Source organism: Solea senegalensis, linkage group LG5 (genome assembly GCF_019176455.1).
Source record: "Solea senegalensis isolate Sse05_10M linkage group LG5, IFAPA_SoseM_1, whole genome shotgun sequence".
NCBI lineage: Eukaryota > Metazoa > Chordata > Actinopteri > Pleuronectiformes > Soleidae > Solea > Solea senegalensis.
Window position 1 is genome coordinate 18,223,967 of NC_058025.1, and position 18,422 is coordinate 18,242,388.

General features: G+C 41.7%; 1 protein-coding gene across 2 annotated transcripts in view; it reads left to right on the forward strand.

Annotated features, from left to right (window-relative positions):
* LOC122769342 (protein Niban 2-like) overlaps nt 1-17,285 on the forward strand; it is a 40,763-nt gene extending 23,478 nt beyond the window's left edge. For both annotated transcript variants that reach the window (XM_044025807.1, XM_044025808.1), the window contains exons 9-14: nt 2,372-2,559; nt 5,893-6,048; nt 6,441-6,554; nt 10,036-10,143; nt 11,425-11,536; nt 15,816-17,285. In XM_044025807.1, coding sequence (XP_043881742.1) covers nt 2,372-2,559; nt 5,893-6,048; nt 6,441-6,554; nt 10,036-10,143; nt 11,425-11,536; nt 15,816-16,606 — 1,469 coding nt within the window. In that variant the 3' untranslated portion in view covers nt 16,607-17,285. The remainder of the gene's footprint in view (nt 1-2,371; nt 2,560-5,892; nt 6,049-6,440; nt 6,555-10,035; nt 10,144-11,424; nt 11,537-15,815) is intronic.
* Nucleotides 17,286-18,422: the final 1,137 nt, after the last annotated feature.

Consider the following 18,422-nt stretch of genomic DNA (forward strand, 5'->3'; position numbering starts at 1 on the left):
CTGATCAAGTCATGCACAAGATTCCTAACTCCAAGCACGTAGGTCAAATCTTCTGTGGTTGACCTTGGTGCACCCATTTATATGTTTTTGACACAGAGCGTTTGCTCTGTCAGGACCTCCTCAACGACTGTCTCTGCTTGTGGACTGCTGACTAAGTCACATCTTAGCTCAGAAAGCCATGCCTTAGCCCCTAGATCCAGCCTGCACTTTGTTAGTCATGAATTGCAAAGTGGCTGCTCTCAAGAAACCAGGGTGGAGGCATGAAACCATGTGGGTCAATGTGATGCTTCTTCCCATTCGACACAGGTTGCCGGAATATGCTCCTCCCTTTCGGACGGGGAAAATGGCTTATGGGGCTCAGACACCTTGGTAGCGGAACAGAGCCTACAGTATCTTGCTGAATTGTCCCAAGCTCCTCAGGTTCCCTGACAGCAAGTTCTGAACGGGAGTTCACAGTTTCCACCTGCAAAACAGGGACCTGCTGGTACTTTCCCACTCGAGGGATTGATGGTGGTGCTTCAGTGTTACTGTTGCTGGTGGAGTCATCCACTTGGTCCACAGGCATTTCAAGGGTTTCCCCCTGGGGGTAGGTGGAGCTCCCCAGAGCTGGATCACCAGGAGGTGGTTGACCTCCTGAACTCTGGCACTCTTTTTCCGGGGCTCGATCTCTCTCAGCCTGGAGACGATCAGTTTCTCTGGCCAGTGGTTTTGCTCTATAGCGTTGATGCTGTCTTGCATCACCACAAGCAGGTTCTGGTGCTCCTCTGCCAAGCCTTGTGCTGCTGCACCAGAAGCAGTTGTCTGAGTAGATTCGGTATAGTGTTTTTCAGTTTACCTACTCGGTCAATGAGGGTCTTGAGGAGGTCTTTCACGATTGCTTCACAACGGTCCACATTGTATCCCCTCAGGTGATTTTTCTTTTGGATGAGGGAATGCATTTCCTCATAGGAATCTTCAGTGGGTTCATCGTCGTTCAGCTAGGCAGAGCTGCTGACATGGTAAGCTAGGTTTTTCACACAGACCAAGTTATCCTGTGTCCTAGGCCGATGCAGAGCAACAGGAAAATCCACCCGTGACTGTAGTTACTGTAAACTGGGCTAGGTGCAGTGAAAATTGACCTGTGGCCTATAAATAGTCACATCTATCTGGGTCAGCTGGGACAAATCAAACACATGACTTACCAATGATGCCTTAAGACTACAGTTATTGTGTTAGTTATGCTGTTTTAATGGTTCAATTCGCTGTTGGAACACGAAACACCAATCAGCTAACATATGCTTAGGAAGCAACAAAAAATCATTAATCTGTTTAGTCAATAAGTCCACTTCAAACAATTAAGCGGGCAAAAGAAGAATTCAAGTTAAACTTAAGAAGCTATCTGGCGTTTTGTGACAAAGTTGGTATATTTGAGCGCCTTACATGGGGTACCATTCATGTCAGGGGACAACAGTTAATGTCAATAATTTGATTGTTAAAAATTATTAAATAATTATGATTAATAATTACTTATTAAATATACATTTGATTAAATCGAGGCCCCACCCTGGAAACGGAAAACACAATCAATCTATGCCTTTAAAATCAGTATACACTGTCATTGTAATTGAATTATTATCAAAAGATAAGATAAAGTAAGATGAACAGTTTCGAAGATACTCTCAACCCCCATTTGTCACAGAATACACAAAAGGAGTTCCATTCTGTTAAGTGAATAAAGACTAACAATTTATTTATTCAAATGACACAATATAAATTGAGCAACTGAAATTGATGAAGCTAAATAGCAGTCAATGAAGTGATGTAAATCAATAAATCAAGCAAGTAATTTTAATTAATAAATGTCACTCACTAAAACTAATATCACAGAAACTATGTACAGCATATACAAAGTGGTGTGAGTGTGTGTATTTTTGTCATGGGATACACACAATTTTGTCACAAATTCCTCAAAACTTATCTGTATTTTTATTTGTTGACGCGTTTTTCAGTGTTCCTGTTCAGTCAATTTTGGTTTCCCCTTAACTTTAAGGGTTGCATTTACATGTTTGTGTCAGGGTTATTATGAAAGCACAGACTCCGCTCAATGACACTCAATGGACTGAAATACAGTGGCAGGGTTTGTGATGCCGGTCGTGATCAGCAGTGCTGTTGTTAAATACACCACACTCCTCTGTTAATTATTGAGATTCAACATTGAACAGTCTTCTCTTTTAATTTAAATATCTGTGCAGGCAGATGACTTTATCATGAATTATACATTTTATTTGTTCAATACATGTGCACACTATTCACCACTATGATATTGTCAGAGTCTGGGGATGGAGACCATGACCCGATCAATAAATCTCCCTTTCGCCTCTCTTCTCCACAGTGGTGGTGCTACCAAAAGCCGAGAAGCTGTTGAAGGTAAGCATTCAGCCTTACATCAGCTCCATACTGGATGCCTTGATGGAGCCAACCAGCCGAGGCTTCTCTGAGGTCCGTGATGTCTTCTTTAGAGAGCTAGTGGACATGAGCAAGAACACCTTCAATGAGGGCAGCAAGGAAACCATGGCACAGGTGAGGAGAAGGAAATTAGGAAGAAGCTTCTAGTGTGGGCTGAGTGTTCTCTGTGACATCATTGAGTGTTGAATGCTTTCCGTGTGTTAACTTTTCTCAGGGCTCTCCCTACAGCAGTGGTATCAAGCCTGTTCATCGGGGTGGGAGGTGGCTTTCCTCGCGGGGGTGTTATTCAGAGCTTCAAATATCCCCAAGAAGTTGATGGGCTCATTGAGGAAGCTGATTTCGTCTTGGCAGGGTGAGGGTGTGGCTTTGTAGTCTGTGACGGTCTTGATGCCCTGCCACAGTTGTCTGGTGTTGCTGGGGTCATGGAAGAAACCTTGGATCTTCTGACTGTGGGCACATTTTGCTGCCTTGATGGCCCGGTTCAGATTGGCCCTCGCTGTTCTGAGTGCCACTGCTTCACCGGAGTTGAAGGCAGCATTACGCTCCCTCAGTCTTGTGCGCACCTCCTTAGTCATCCAAGGTTTCTGGTTGGCCCGTGTGACTATTGTCTTTTCTACTGTGACCTCCTCCATGCACCACTGAATGTTTCCGGTCACAGATGCAGCATACTCCTCCACATCTGTATGTTGATTGTCTGTTGCAGCCTCTCTGAACATGTCCCACTCAGTGCACTCAAAACAGTCCTGCAGAGCAGACATAGCTCCGTCAGGCCACACTCTCACCTTCTTCACAGCAGGCTTTTCTCTGGTGAGCAGGGGCTGACATGCTGGAATTAGCATAACAGAGAGATGGTCTGAGGAGCCGAGGTGGTAGGGGGCTGCTCTGAAGGCCTTCTTGATGTTGGTGTAGACTAAGTCCAGTGTGTTTTTCCCTCTGGTAGCAAAATCCACATGCTGATGGAATTTTGGAAGAACAGTCTTCATGTTGGCCTGGTTAAAGTCCCCAGAAACAATGAAAACGCCTTCCGGGTGTGTGGTTAGCATGTCATTGATGGCACTGTAGAGGGTACTTAGCGCTTCCTTGGTGTTAGCGCTGGGTGGAATGTCCCTGGGCAGGTACAAGGGTCTGCATCTCACGATCACAAACTCAATGTCCACAGAGCAATGACTGAGACCAAGGTAGCGTTGTTACACCAGCTATTATTATTGTAGATGTAAATGCCACCCCCTCGGGTTTTACCTGTGAGAACGTGACTCCTGTCGGCTCTGAATGTTGTTAGCCTGTCCAGGCTAGTGGCTGCTTCAGGGACAGATAAGTTTAGCCACGTCTCGGTGAAAATGAGGATGCCGCAGTTTCTTGTTTCCCTTTTGGTGGTTAAGTGCAGCTTCAGGTAGTCCAGTTGGCTGTCCAGGGAGCGTACATTGGCGAGCAGGATGGAGGGAAGCGGCGATCGGGAGGAAACAGAAGCGCTTCCCTCCAACCTGCTCGCCAACGTGTTAGCTTCAGGTTATTATGAAGCTAACCTGCTTCATAATAATGTTTCATAAATCTCTATTTTGCTCCCTAATATACTATCTATTTCCCCTTGAATTAACTTTATTTCTTGTTGGAGTTGTCTGTACAAGTAGTTTGCCTTTTTACCTCAAGATTTACCTCAATAAGTTGAGATACTTTACCTGCTTATGCTTTTTTTGTTTTGATATGATGGCTATTAATTTCCCTCTTATCACCGCCTTCAATGTGTCCCACAAGATAGTTGGTTTGATTTCTTATTTGTCATTGCTTTTCTTTATTTCATGTTTAATTTGTCTTGCTATTCAGTATGCTTACATTCAGTCTCCAGGTAGTATTTTTCCACCTTTCATTCAAAAGCACATTAAGTGGACCACACTATGATATGAGATGTTAGCCACACCAATTTTACAGTCTTTCACTTGTCTTTTTTCAAAGAAGGTATGTTACAGTATTTCAAAAAGTACACATAATCGAAATATATTAATACAAAATATGAAGGTATTTTCATCATCTCAACAAAAGAACATGATATTTTGTATTTGAAATATGTATTTTAAATACATGTTTCAGAAATACTTCCCATTAGGGATGCACCGATATGACTATTTCCGCCGATACCGATATCGATATCGATATCGGATATTAATATTGCTGTTATGGCCGATAACCGATATCTACCGATATCGATATATGTTTTAAAAAAAAGTTTCTGAGATGATCAAAGTTTGTACAGAATGAAAATCATGCAAGCTGAATTTTTTAATGTCTTCCTTTATTTTCAAAACAAGTTTTACCTCCAAATAACAAGGTCACATAAGACACAAGTAACCAACTACAACCACTTGTAGCAAGTGTGTAACTAAATTAAAGTACAGTTTAACTCCCTCAACTCACTAAACTCCTGTGAGAAAGTTTGGATCATAAATTACAAACATGAACATAAATAAAAATAATACCCTGCCAAAGTTACTGTAACCGAGGTAAGGGTGTCTATACTGGGTACGTAAATAAAGTCAACAACCCTTCCTCCCGGCAACAACAACCGCGCCACTTCCCTTAACAATAAAACTACACAACAGATATGAGAAACAATACCTGACAAGCTCTACTAAGAGCTGCCATAATAAAAAAAACATGTTAAAATACTTTATCAAACTTGCCAGTATTCATGGCAACCAGATATTTATTCAATTGCAAAACATCGGAAAAGTAGCGCCGACTTGGCAGGTTGTTGCGGGGTTCAATATGCGCTATCAACCGTCGGAACCCTCGGCTGGTTGTCAAGAGCAATCATTTCCATTACCTTGATCGTTATTGCCCTGGCCAAAGTCTTCCTTTGATCGAGTCCCAGCTGCGCTGCTTTCTTTTTTGTCTGCTGCCTAATGTTACTAGCGTTAGCTTCCTGCCGTTGTTTGTGTACTTCTGGGTGGCGTTTTTTCAAATGACATGATCAAATTTGTGGTATTGAATGACTTGACGCGGAACCCTCCTCGCATTACCTTGACTTTGCAAGTGTTGCATAATGCTTTTCGCGTATCTTCTATTGACACCCTGAAAAATTGCCCACACCTCTGACATTCTCTCTCCTCAACACACACACACACACACACACACACATCTTGTGCTGCACTTGCGTCACTGACGCTGTCATATGCCCAAACAAATGCCGCATGGCCTCCCCTTCCCGACACACATACACAAACAGCAATTAGACGGGTATAAACATCGGTTGTTAAAATCGGCGCAGTTTTACTCATTGGACCGATGCCGATATGTTAAAAAAATGACGGCCGATAACAATATTAATGCCGATATATCGTGCATCCCTACTTCCCATCCCTGCTTAGAGACATTATGTGAAGGTTGAAAATCTTCCCTAATCTGTCCATGCCTCATCCCTCTCTTCTTCTCCCTTCTTGTCCTCCTCCTCAGCACATGGAGAAGATCTCCATGCTGGCTTTCCATCCAGTCAAGATGCACAGCTGCTATGAGAAGGTGGAGAACCTGAGCCTTGAGGGTCTGCAGCAGCGGTTTGACGTGTCCAGCCCATCAGTGTTTGTCCAAAGGGCCCAGATCCTCATGAGAGAGGTGAAACCTCAACTACTGACCTCACTGGTCTCTTGATGTTTCATTGAATTATACTTCAGGGAATCATTTAATTCTGATTGAAATGGCTTAATGTGCTGGTTAGTCTATGTTAAAACACAATGGGAAGTTTCTATTTTATGAGAGTCAATCATTTTATTGACTCTCATTTAATTTCTTGATCATTTTTCTACACTGTAGCTTCTGTTTGACCAGAGTTTGTCAAATAGTTGGATGATGAGGTCCTGATTGTCTAGTTTGTCTGGTGTTACATGCATGTATGTTACAAAGTTAGTTACAAATCTACAAAATTTACTTTTACTAGAATTGTTCATTTTTGCAACATTTTGGCATAATTAAGACACTTTTGTGTGCATGTGTCTGTGTGCCCACAGCAAATGGACAATGCTGTGTATACATTTGAGCAGATCCTTCATCAGAGTCTTGAGTCTCAGGGTACAGAGGAGCTGTGTAAGATCATACAGCGCTGCCAGGAAAGAGTCATTAAGGTAATACACAAAGAACATCCACATTAATATCTAATAATATTACATCTGGCATATTCCAGCCCTGGGAGTGAAACTTTTGGTCAGTGCAGCACATTTTTCTATCACTCATCTGTCATACCCATTCACACACTGCTGGCAAGCCTACAATTGTGTAGTCAGGAACCCACAAAAGACCACTGAGCTACTGTTACAGGCTCCATACTAAAACATTTTCGCCGGAAAGCTGGAGCCGCGACAAGGATTTCACACAATAATTCAAAAACTACAAGAACCGGATGTTTTACTGACCGACTGAAGAACAAGAAGAGAATGCTGGATTCGCAAGAGAGTTGATGTCGTTAAGTTAAAGTTAACCGAATATTTTCCGTTATTGACCGTTTTTTTGAACCGGTGACGGAAAAATCTGAGGGCCATCCGTCATTTTGACAGATTGCGATTCACACCCCTGACCACTTGGTGGTGAAAAGCATATTACAGTAAGTAGAAAGTAGAAAAGAAAAATGTCACGGCAGTTGAGTGTCAGAAGTTACTTTAAAAAGCCCAAAAACTATGTTAATAAAAGAGGTGAAAAAAGAGGGATAGATGCGTATGAAGATGAAGGACAAACTCAGCCCTTGGCCTCAGTGGAGCGAGGAAGCGGCAATAAGGAAGTTAGGTGGGAGTACAGAGTTCAGTGGGAGCGGGAGTTCTCCTGGCTGAGGAGGGAGGATAGAAAAATGTTGTGTGACAAAATAAAGATTCCCATCGGAGAATCTGAGTATAATTTCTGACCTGGACACCGTACTCAATGCATCTCGCTATCCTTGTAGTGCTGACAGCGTGTTAAAGAGCTATGGACAGGAGGCTTTGGAGCGCATCTGTGACCGGTGCAGCTGATCCACTGGTGCAGAAGGAGCGCATGCTGCGGGATTTCCTACCAACTACGTGCAAGCAGGCACGCGATTTAAGTCCATGTGGACCAGGAGGAAGGTGTGAGTCTGTGCGTTTAGGCCACAGGTGAACTGTTCATATTCCACTGCAATATGAACAATGCAATTGAATATGTCATTATTATCATTTAAAGTGACCGGTAAAAATTGATTATGACGGGATTTTCATTCAATTTTTTTTATTTGTATAGCGCCAAATCATAACATACATTATCTCAAGGCACTGTACATAGATAACATCAAAGAGAGCAGAGAACCCCAACAGTTCACACAATGAGCAAGTACTAGGCATCAGTGGAGAGAAAAAACTCCCTCTTAACAGGAAGAAATCTCTGACAGAACCAGGCTCAGAGATGTGCGTTCATCTGCCTCGACCGGTTGGGGTGAAAGGAAAAATGGGGGACAGTGGAGAGGTGGGGGACAGAAAATGGGGGGAGAGAAAGGACAAGAGGGAGATGAGGGAGAGACAGAAGAGAGAGAGGGAGACCAGCAGCAGATACACAACAACTGTATCAGGTTACAAGTTTATACAGTTACTGATATCGACTTTTTAATTACAAAATAATAATAATGGTGATGATGAGCGTAGCCTCGGAAACTGGATCTTGATCCTGCAACCTGCATGATGAGAATACAGAGAGAGAGAGAGGGAAGGAAGGAAAGACACAAACTAGGGCGAGAAAGAGACAAGGTTAATGACATATAAAAAGTCATAATCAAATGCTGAGTGTGAGAGAGTGAATGTGCGTGTACCACAGAAAAATCCCCCAGCAGTTTAGTTCTATAGCAGCATAACTAAGAGATGGTTTAGGTTTCCCTGAACCAGCTCTAACTATAAGCTTTATCAAAAAGGAAAGTTTTAAGTTTAACTTTAAATACAGAGAGAGTGTCCGCCTCCCGAACTATCATTGGAAGCTGGTTCCACAGGAGAGGAGCCTGGTAGCTAAAGGCTCTGCCTCCCATTCTACTCTTACAGACTCTGGGAACCACAAGTAAACCTGTATTTTGTGACCTAAGTGGTCTATTAGGATGATAGGGTAAGACTAGGTCTTTCAGGTATGAAGGGGCCTGACCATTAAGTGCTTTGTACGTGAGGAGGAGGATTTTAAATTGAATTCTAAACTGTATGGGGAGCCAGTGTAGAGAAGCTAACACTGGAGTTATATGGTCTCTCTTTCTAGTTCCTGTCAGAACTCGTGCTGCAGCATTTTGAATTAACTGGAGGATTCTAACAGACTTGTAAGAACATCCTGCTAATAAGAAGTTACAGTAATCTAATCTAGATGTAACAAAAGCATGAACTAGTTTTTCAGCATCCTGTAAAGACAGAATGTTTCTAATTTTCATAATGTTCCGCAGGTGGAAGAAGGCTGTTCTGGAAATTAGTTTTATGTGTGAATCAAAAGACATTTCTTGGTCAAAAGTAACTCCAAGGTTCCTCACAGTGGAACTGGAAGCCAGGGTGATGTCATCTAAAGTGACAATGTGATCAGAAAGTTTTTCTCTGAGGTGTTTAGGGCCGAGTATAATGACCTCAGTTTTATCTGAGTTTAAAAGTAGAAAGTTACAGGTCATCCAGGACTTAATGTCTCTGAGACATTCCTAGAGTTGAACAACCTGATTTATTTCATCCGGCCTCATCGATAAATATAGCTGTGTGTCATCTGCATAACAATGAAAGTGTATGTTATGCTTTCTAATAATGTTCCCTAGAGGAAGCATATATAAGGTAAAAAGTATAGGCCCAAGCACTGAGCCTTGTGGAACTCCACAATTAACTTCTGTTTGTAGTGAGGCTTTATCATTAACATGAACAAACTGGAATCTATCAGATAAGTATGATTTAAACCAGCAGAGGGCAGCACCTGTGATACCAAGAGTCTGCTCCAATCTCTGCAGTAGAATATCATGATCAATGGTGTCAAATGCAGCACTAAGATCTAACAGGACAAGTAAAGAAACTAAACCATTATCTGACGCCAAGAGAAGATCATTACTAACTTTTCATGACCCTGTCAGTCAAAATGACAGACAACGAAAAAGTCTAGCGCAACCTCTGGTATGGTGTCAACTAGGGCTGTCATAGTTAACGCGTTAATCGCAATGCGATTAATTAAAAAAAATAACAATGACATAATGCCTGTTTGTTGTCATTAGTTGTTATTAGCGGCACCCGCTGTTAGCCGCAGAATTCGGCTCCAAGTGGACTTAAAACACACCAGCGGCTTGTTGCTTGTTACCGTGTCCGACACAGAGGCTCTGGTCTCTGGGTTTCTCTGAGTACCGGCATCTTGTGAGAAGTGCCAGTATGCAAATAAAAGTGCTTAAAATAATAATATTTAATCAAATTAAAAGGTGCCGGTACTGTGTACTGGACAGTACCAGACCACTTCAAGCACTAGTTAATAATTGTCCTGTAATGACAGTGATGGTTACAGAGGATACCAGGATACAGAGCATGGACACTGTGTGTGATTGACAGCTCTGCATTTTCTAGTTGCATAGTTGCAGTTATTGGTGCATGTTAATGAAATCTTCTCTTAACTCTACAGAAATTTGACTACGACAGCAGCTCAGTAAGGAAGCGTTTCTTTCGTGAGGCTCTGCTTCAGATCTTCATCCCTTACATGCTGAGGCAGCTCAGCCCTTCCTGTGGCACAGTGAGTGTCTGTCACCAAAACCCTCTAACATCTGAAGAAACATGTCCCTTGCTTGACTAAATGAGGATTAAACTGTATCAGTGAAGGCAATGATGTTTATGTCTTATGCACATTTGGACAATCAAATAAAGCCTCAGGCTTTAGGGGCATAGTGTTTCTGCTTACCTATACCTTCACCTATACTTTTTATTTGTATAGCACCAAATCACAATCTGCATTATCTGGAAGTCCTTGCCTTACAGTATTAAAGAGAAGAAAGAAAAACCCAATGGAACCCAAAGTATTTCCACACATCTAACTACATATACTCTGTCTGGAGGATCTAGTAAATAAACAAGTCAAGCCTTCAGCAGTTTTGACAGGAGTTGGGGTGACTGAAAGGATGCAGTCTCCCCCTTGTGGCACTTGAAAATAACTGTATGTTGAACTATATAGTTCAAGTCACTCACATAATAATATTAATATTATTATAATAATAGTAATATGGTAATAATAATAATAAATATATTAGCAATTTCTCTTCTTTAATTGAATTTACAACTGTGACCAGTGAACAGTAATACACCTGTAACAAGGACACATTTATGTTGTTGAGAGAGAGTTTTATCAGTGTAGTATCAGAGTACTGAATTTCACCTTAGTAAAATAGAAAATGAACAGAAATGCAGTCTGCTCTGCTCATCACCATTCTATTATCATTACATTATTAAATCTGAAGTGTGACACTGCATGTTAGAGGCTCAGTAAATGTCTGCCATCTTTGTGGCACCCCAATTTAGCAACAGATAACACAGTGATACTGTGAGTGGTTATGTTAGACATGCCTGACTCATGTGTATTTACAAATGTTTATTAACTTAATATGCAGTAGAAATGAATGAATGCATGACTTAAATAATAATTGATTACTGAATTCATTGTCAACTATTTTGATAATTGATTTATAGGTTTGTGCTGTTGTTTTTTCAATAATTAAAAGTTTTTTTTTTACTTAATTTAAAAGTTAATTAAGTTTTCAGATTTTTCAGATTCTTAAATCTGGTTTATTTGCTCCATATAACGACATCTGTAAAAATGTAATCATTTTGGTTGGTGGACTAAACTGAACATTTGAGAACATCATTTCCAGGTTATTAACATTATTATTATTAGTAGTAGTATTAATATTATTATTATTATTAGTAGTAGTAATAATAATAATAATAACAACAAAGATATGTAGCTATAAAAACAAATATTTTAAACTATTCTAAATATTGTTTTTTTTATTGTAACAATTAGGAGCTGAAACACTTCCAGGAGTTGATCTTCGAGGATTTTTCCCACTTCATACTGGTAGAGAACATCTTTGAAGAAGTGGTGCTGCACTCAGCGATGAAGGATATAATGATGGGTCAGTCATTCTTCTTCTATATTGACATATCTCTGAAGTTTCATTTTATTCTTTGTTCAGCATCAAAACACACAGAACTCGCTTTTTTAACAGTTTTTTCCCGGCCACAGTCAGACTGATGGCAAATCAAAACCACTGAACTCTCTGTAAATTACCAGACACTACCTCACCTAACCATGTGTAACATTATGTGCAATATTCCCTCCCTGATAAATGTGCAATGTCAGAAATGTGCAATACACCCCATAATCTGCTGTATAACTGTATATTTCTTTATTTTTATTTCCCCACATCTTCAACATTTTTTTTATTATTACTTTTATACTTATATTTATATTTATCCTTAAGTGTGTTTATGTTTCGTACTACTGACTCGTAGAACCCGCACAAGATTTCCAATGTGCCTGGACTTTCTGTTTAAGCACAAATGGCAAATAAAAACCTTGAACCTTGAACCTTGAACCTTATATAGTGAAATGTACAGGTAGGTGGAACACCTGCTAGGCATTGCTGCCAGTCGCACCTCCTCTGGTCCCCACGGGTCAGCTGCAGGGTCATCAGCCAGGAACCACCATTCACCAATGTTTCGGTCCTTTAATCCTGGAACGTCTCCTGGTGGCAGAGCAGTGACAGGGATGTCTCCCTGTCACTCCCTGCAGCTGATGCGTGTTTCTCTCTGCAGCTGTTGCTGGGGTTAGTTGTTTTTTCCCCAGCTCGTGTCTGTCCTCCTCAGCCAGAGCCAAAAGCTCCCCTTCTTGGCCTCCTCTTCTAGCTCTTTAGTCGCCTTCTTCAGGTTCCGTCCGGTCACTCCTGCGTCCCTCAGAAGGCGTATGGTTGACAGCCCCATGTAGCCTCGGCATCCAACCTCCACTGGGTGATCTTGACCGGGAACTGGAATTGTGTTCCACTCCTGGTAAGGGCAAAAACGGCCTAGGTGTTTCTCTTGGCCTGATATTCCTTATTCTGTGACGAAGCTGGCATGGCTGTGGTTCTCTGCTGATGGACTTGGTTGTGGCACCATCTGTAGCATCCATGGGAGAGCGCGATCTTACAGCCTATTATTAGTACTATTATTAGTATTACACAGCGTGCAGCATTCCTCACTCCTGAACCACTAATGAAGGTTCCGAGGGCAGGGTAGCGTGTCGTAGGTTGAGTAGATGAGGAAGCTGAGCCTTGGCTGCGGAATCTTCCACAGGTCTGACCAGGTGATGTTTAGGTTGACAACTCCCTCCCAGGTTGTCCAGCTTCCCTGTCGGCCCTGCAACACGGCCTTGATCTTGTAACGCTCTTCCTCTATTCTTGTCACCTCCGCACCCACCATCTCCTTCCTTCCTTTGCGGTTGGCCTTGGACCAGAACCGTGGCGCTTCTCCCTGACAATCTCTTGGTGTTGCAGATGAAAGCTTGGTCGAACCTTGGGGTTTGCGTTCCTTACAGCCGGGTCAGCGGACTCTCTCAACTCGAGAACAACATCTGGTATTGAAGCGGCAGCCTTCCAAAGAGGCCCGTTTCGGAGAGACACCGTGGCAGCCCCAACCACTTTCGGATGAATGTGCTGGCTTTTCCATCTTACCTGCGGTGGATGAGGGGATCTCACTCATTTTCAGCGGCCACATTACCCTCCTGTAGAGTGTAAATTGGTAGCACCAGACCTTGTACTTCCCTGGGAGTTGGCTTTGTCCGTGAGCTCTGCTGTGTACTGCCTCCCCAGACTTTTAAAGGGGACATATTATGCAAAATCAACTTTTTAACCATTTTAATACTGATATTTGGGACTCTGGGGGCCCTACCAGTCGCCAAAGTGTGGAAAAACAATACTCAGTCATGTTTTCGTGGTTCCGCTTAGTGTAAGTATAGGCGATAAAACGCTCGATGTTGAATTCCCTGCGCTTATGACGTCAGCATGCGCATTTCACCGCGAATGTTACCACCCCACCAGTACGTTTACTTCGCAAGCTCCACCTTAGCTCCACCTTGTCCCTGCGAGAGTGCAGGCGAGGGAGTAAGAGCGGTATTTTGTCAATGCGGTGGGACAAGTGTGCTGTTGGTGGCTGCACAGTGGAGCACAGTGTTTTACAGAGGATTTTATATATGAAGCTAATGTGCCGGATAAAGTCAGCAATCGTGTGTTCGTGTGTTCGCACCACTTCACATCAGACTGCAACCAGCGGTCGCCGTATTTAGTCAGGGGACGTATTTCACCGACGTACAAACATACAAATTGTTTAGAAAAGATCACATAGAGCTCATAACTGACCATTCTGACACGTGCGAACACACGAACACACGATCTGATACAGCAACATACAGTTTATTCAGCTTACACTGTGATCGCCACCGCTGATCGTCAGCTCGCCGGAGCACCGGAGCTGGTCAGCGGTGGTGAGGTCTCCGGAGCACAGTCTCCGGTCTGATACAGCAACATACAGTTTATTCAGTGCGCCGCTGGCGATCAGCGGTGGCGCGTTACACAGTGATCGCCAGCTCGCCGGAGCACCGGAGCTGGTCAGCGGTGGTGAGGTCTCCGGAGCACAGTCTCCGGTCTGATACAGCAACATACAGTTTATTCAGCGCGCCGCTGGCGATCCGCGGTGGCGATCAGCGGTGCTGCACTCTCTGTGTCACCGCTGATCTTCTGTTCCTAAGTGTTTTTAACTGATTTACAGTTGGACAGTGTTTGGCTCGATCCTTATGTAGGACGTCTCTTCCTGTGACGGCACTCTCGCTGTTTTCTGCTCACACTGACATGTTGATATTGTCAGAGAGCTAGTGGAGGGAGGGGGAGACGAATAGAGCTGTAAAGCGCTGTAAAGAGGACAAATCAGAAACCCCCTGGAAGAAGTGGGTGTGTGTTTGCCTGTGTCTCATTTGCATATAAAGGGACCATGCACGAAAACCGAGCGTTCTGAAAGGGGCGAGTTTAGCAGGGTTATTGAACTACTATGATTCTTCATCCTTATGGTATTTTGACCAAAGCATGTCACTGACATGTTCATTAGGACACCAGGGAACTATTTTAATGGGGGAAATAGGGTATAATATGTCCACTTTAATGGGTTGCGTTCAGCAGGGCGATGTTTCTGAACTGATTGATATCCTTGGAGTTCGCTTCCTTGGGGATGAAGACCGCTAGCAGCTTAAGTGCCTTGGGGCACTTCTTGTAGAGTTTGTAGGGGATTACATTTGGGCCTGAAGCTTGGGTGGCATAATGTTGAAAAAAGCAGTTGGAGGTGCAGGCTTAGGCACGTACCCTGGTGTTCCTAATGGGACATTCCTTGCAGGGTCGCTGTGCTGTTCTCTAACGTGTTGGAATTGCTCCCTGGTGGTTTCGAGCTTCCCACTCTTCTTCTCCTCCAGCAGCTGTCTAGCATGCTTGAAGGGGTCTTTGAAGAAGCTGGCTCGTTCTTTTTGCTTCCGTTTGCTGCGCTTTTGGATATGTTCAGCTCTGCGAAGCCTGGACAGTCTTTGCCGGACCTCCTCCCACAAGGCTTTCAGCCTGTCTTTCTCTGCCAGCGTTGCCTTCCTCCAGTTGTATGTATATATATGTATATATATATATATATATATATGTATATATATATGTATATATACATATATGTATATATATATATATATGTATATATATATATATGTATATATATATATATATATATATGTATATATACATATATATATATATATATATATATATATATATATATGTGTATATATATATATGTGTATGTATATATTTATTGTGTGTTTTATTTATTCTTATGTACAGCACTTTGGTTCACTGTGGTTGTTTAAAAGTGCTTTACAAATAAAGATGAATGGATTGGATGCTCACAACATCTAATTATTCTAAATATATTTAGTTCATTTTGAAAGTAAACACAAGTGAAATTTCCACTAGATATTGTTCTTATTTAACAATAAAAAAATAAAAACTCTTTCTCACTCTCTCACTAAAAACAAACACGAGACTCCTGTAAGAATGGGTAAAAACCACACAATGCACCCTGGGAAATGATTATTCTGGGCTATAATAATTAATTGGACAGATCAAATAAATAAAGTACCATCATCTTGTAAAAATTACAATTACGGTACCAGCCCTCTTCAACCAAGGCACTTGAGGGTCACTCCTGTTAATAAGCCCCTGGGATCTGGTGAGATTTAATGAAATTGACTAATGACTCTCTAAACTAATTATTAAGTAAATATAAGTATGACACTGTAGCTCTTGTTTGTGCACATGCCCCAAAGCATATATTATGTCTTCTCTCTGCCTGTAGCTGTGAAGGAGGCAGCAGTCCAGAGGAGACACAACCTGTACAGGGACAGCATTGTCCTCAGCTGCAGTGACCCAAGTCTTCAACTCCTGGGAGAGAACCACTCTATCGATTGGGCCAGAGAGCACGGAGGAGCCCAGGAGGAGGACAGAGCACGGGAGGAAACTGAAGGGGAAGGTAGGGAGTCGCAGAAGACAAGGAGGATGAAGCAAGTGGTGTCCATGATTCAGGTGGAAGAACCCCTGCTTGTGTTGGAGTCGTGCATGGAGGTGCCAGGTGACATCAAGATCCCAGAGAGGAATGAGGGGGAAGCAGCAGAGAAGGATGGAGATGGAGAAGAGAAGTCAGATGCTCAAGCTTCCCCTGACCAAAGAGGATCTGTAAGTCCCAAAGCTCCAGAATATGTTCCAGTGTTGTTAAATTGTTCTGTCTCGAAGGAGGAGGAACCAAAACCAGAGGAGTGGGTTAAAGAAATGCCACTCTCCACTGAATCTGCTACAGACAATTCTTCAGCATTAGAGAAGAAAGATGAAGATGGAGACAGTCAGCCAGCACTTGAGAAACAACCACCCTCCAACCACGAGGCATCAGAGGAGACTCCTCCTGAGGAAATTCCAGCTTCAGAGGCAACAGTTGACTTCCTTCCACCTCCACATAATGACAGTGGGTTCCAGTCTCTCACCAGTAAAGGGGTGGAGGAGGAAGTTGCCCTGCCCCTTGCAGTGGAGCATGTGGAGGAGATTAGTACTGATTCTGCAGCAGAAGCTAACACCAAAATAGTGGACTCTGAGTGATAAAACTTTGTTAAATTAAGGTTGAAGAACACGGCAGGATTTAGTTCAGCTCAAAATCAACAAACATTCAAAAATGCTTCATATTGTTTGAACCACATCACTTTTCATTTTCTAGTTATGACTTCTCTCAGCCAATTAATTTCACTGAGCAGGGCTCAGGTGCTGTCGTCATCTTATTTTAATTTTTTTCTTACTGTGTTTTTGTTACTGTTTGAAATCTTAACACTATTTGGATGTGACAGTTAATCCTGAACTTTCATTCATCATAAGTTCTATTTTTTTCTTCTCACCTGGTTCGACTGTGTGGACTGTGGTGGACGACAAGTCTCCAATGGTTCTGATAGAAGTGCTGTTGGTGACTGTCTTGTGTGGCCTTTACTAACATTTATTGACATGTGTTTTGTGTGAGTGTTGTCTGTACTAAAGAAATTTCACTGAGGTGATGGGCATCTGGGACCAAGATGTGTTTGTCCTAACAAAGATAGCTTACATAAATGAGCAATATGTCTTTTTACATAATTTTATATAATTTCAGCAGTGCCTTCACTGACCCCGTTTTAATTTATTATTTTGCACCTCCCTGTCTTTTTGGACCTGTTTTCTTTTAGATTTATTTTATTGTTTACAAATGACTGTTATTGATAATAAATCATTCTCGAATAAATATTATCTTTTTGTATTCATGGTCTCTTTTGTTGTATCTGAGTAGGTATATCTCACATTTACATACACACAGGTTTGCTTGTTAGAACACTGCACTGACTTCCATTCAGCTGACCGTGGTGTAAGTTAACTAACAGCACCGACACAGTCTACAGCTTAACATTTTTGATCATAGAAACAACATCATGAAATTGAATTATATCAATATCTCCATAGCACTCATATTTTGACAGCATGGCCAAGAGTCTTGTAACTGGAGAGTTGCCAGGCTCCAGGTTTGTGTGTAATAAGGATGGTTTTAATGCAGAGGTCGAATTCATTGTCACTAATTGGTATGTGCGCAAAAATGATTAACTTAAAAAACAATTTCTCCGACGCTTTAAATTCTATGTGAAATACAATGTAGGTTCATTTCAGTCTATTTCAGCTTGTTTATATATGTTGTAAATACAATATAGTTTAAGTTTCTCTTGCCTACACACCTTTTACCTCATTTGTTGTCTTTTCTAGTTGTATATATACATATTTATCAGTGGTATTTGTATGATGCCCACCAGTGATATCACAGGCTATTTATGTGTATGTGTTTTCGGTGCAGAAAAATGTGTAGTTTAGTGTTTCTCTTTAAAAACAATGTTGGAGATCGGTGTCAAACTTTGGAGATATTGTTGTTACAGAAAGATCACTGGTCATGAGGTCCAGACATCATCTGTAGAAAACGCATCCTCTGTCAAACACTTTCTTCTATGGCTATCTGATATGTTACTTTGGTTGTTTAATAATGAGAATTCTGCCCCAGCCAAATTTATAGAAAATGCAGAATAAGAGAATATTGCATCCAAATGAATTACTTATTTTCTTGTTTGTGTTTCGTCGTGGAGAACTATCATTAGGAAATTGTGAATGTTTATTTTGTTAGATGTTAGGTAGTCATCTTTGTATCTTTTTTGTTAGTGTCTTGTAAGTTCCAATGGGCTGGGCACTATTACGTGGATGACACTTAAACAAATCAATCAATCAACCTATAAAAACATCTTTGACAAATTGAATTTTACACATTGTCTGAAAAAGCTGTGTTCAGTTAATTTTTTTATAGGGAAGAGTGTTTTAAAAAAAACACCAAACTGTTGGTTTCATAAAATAAGAGAAACAT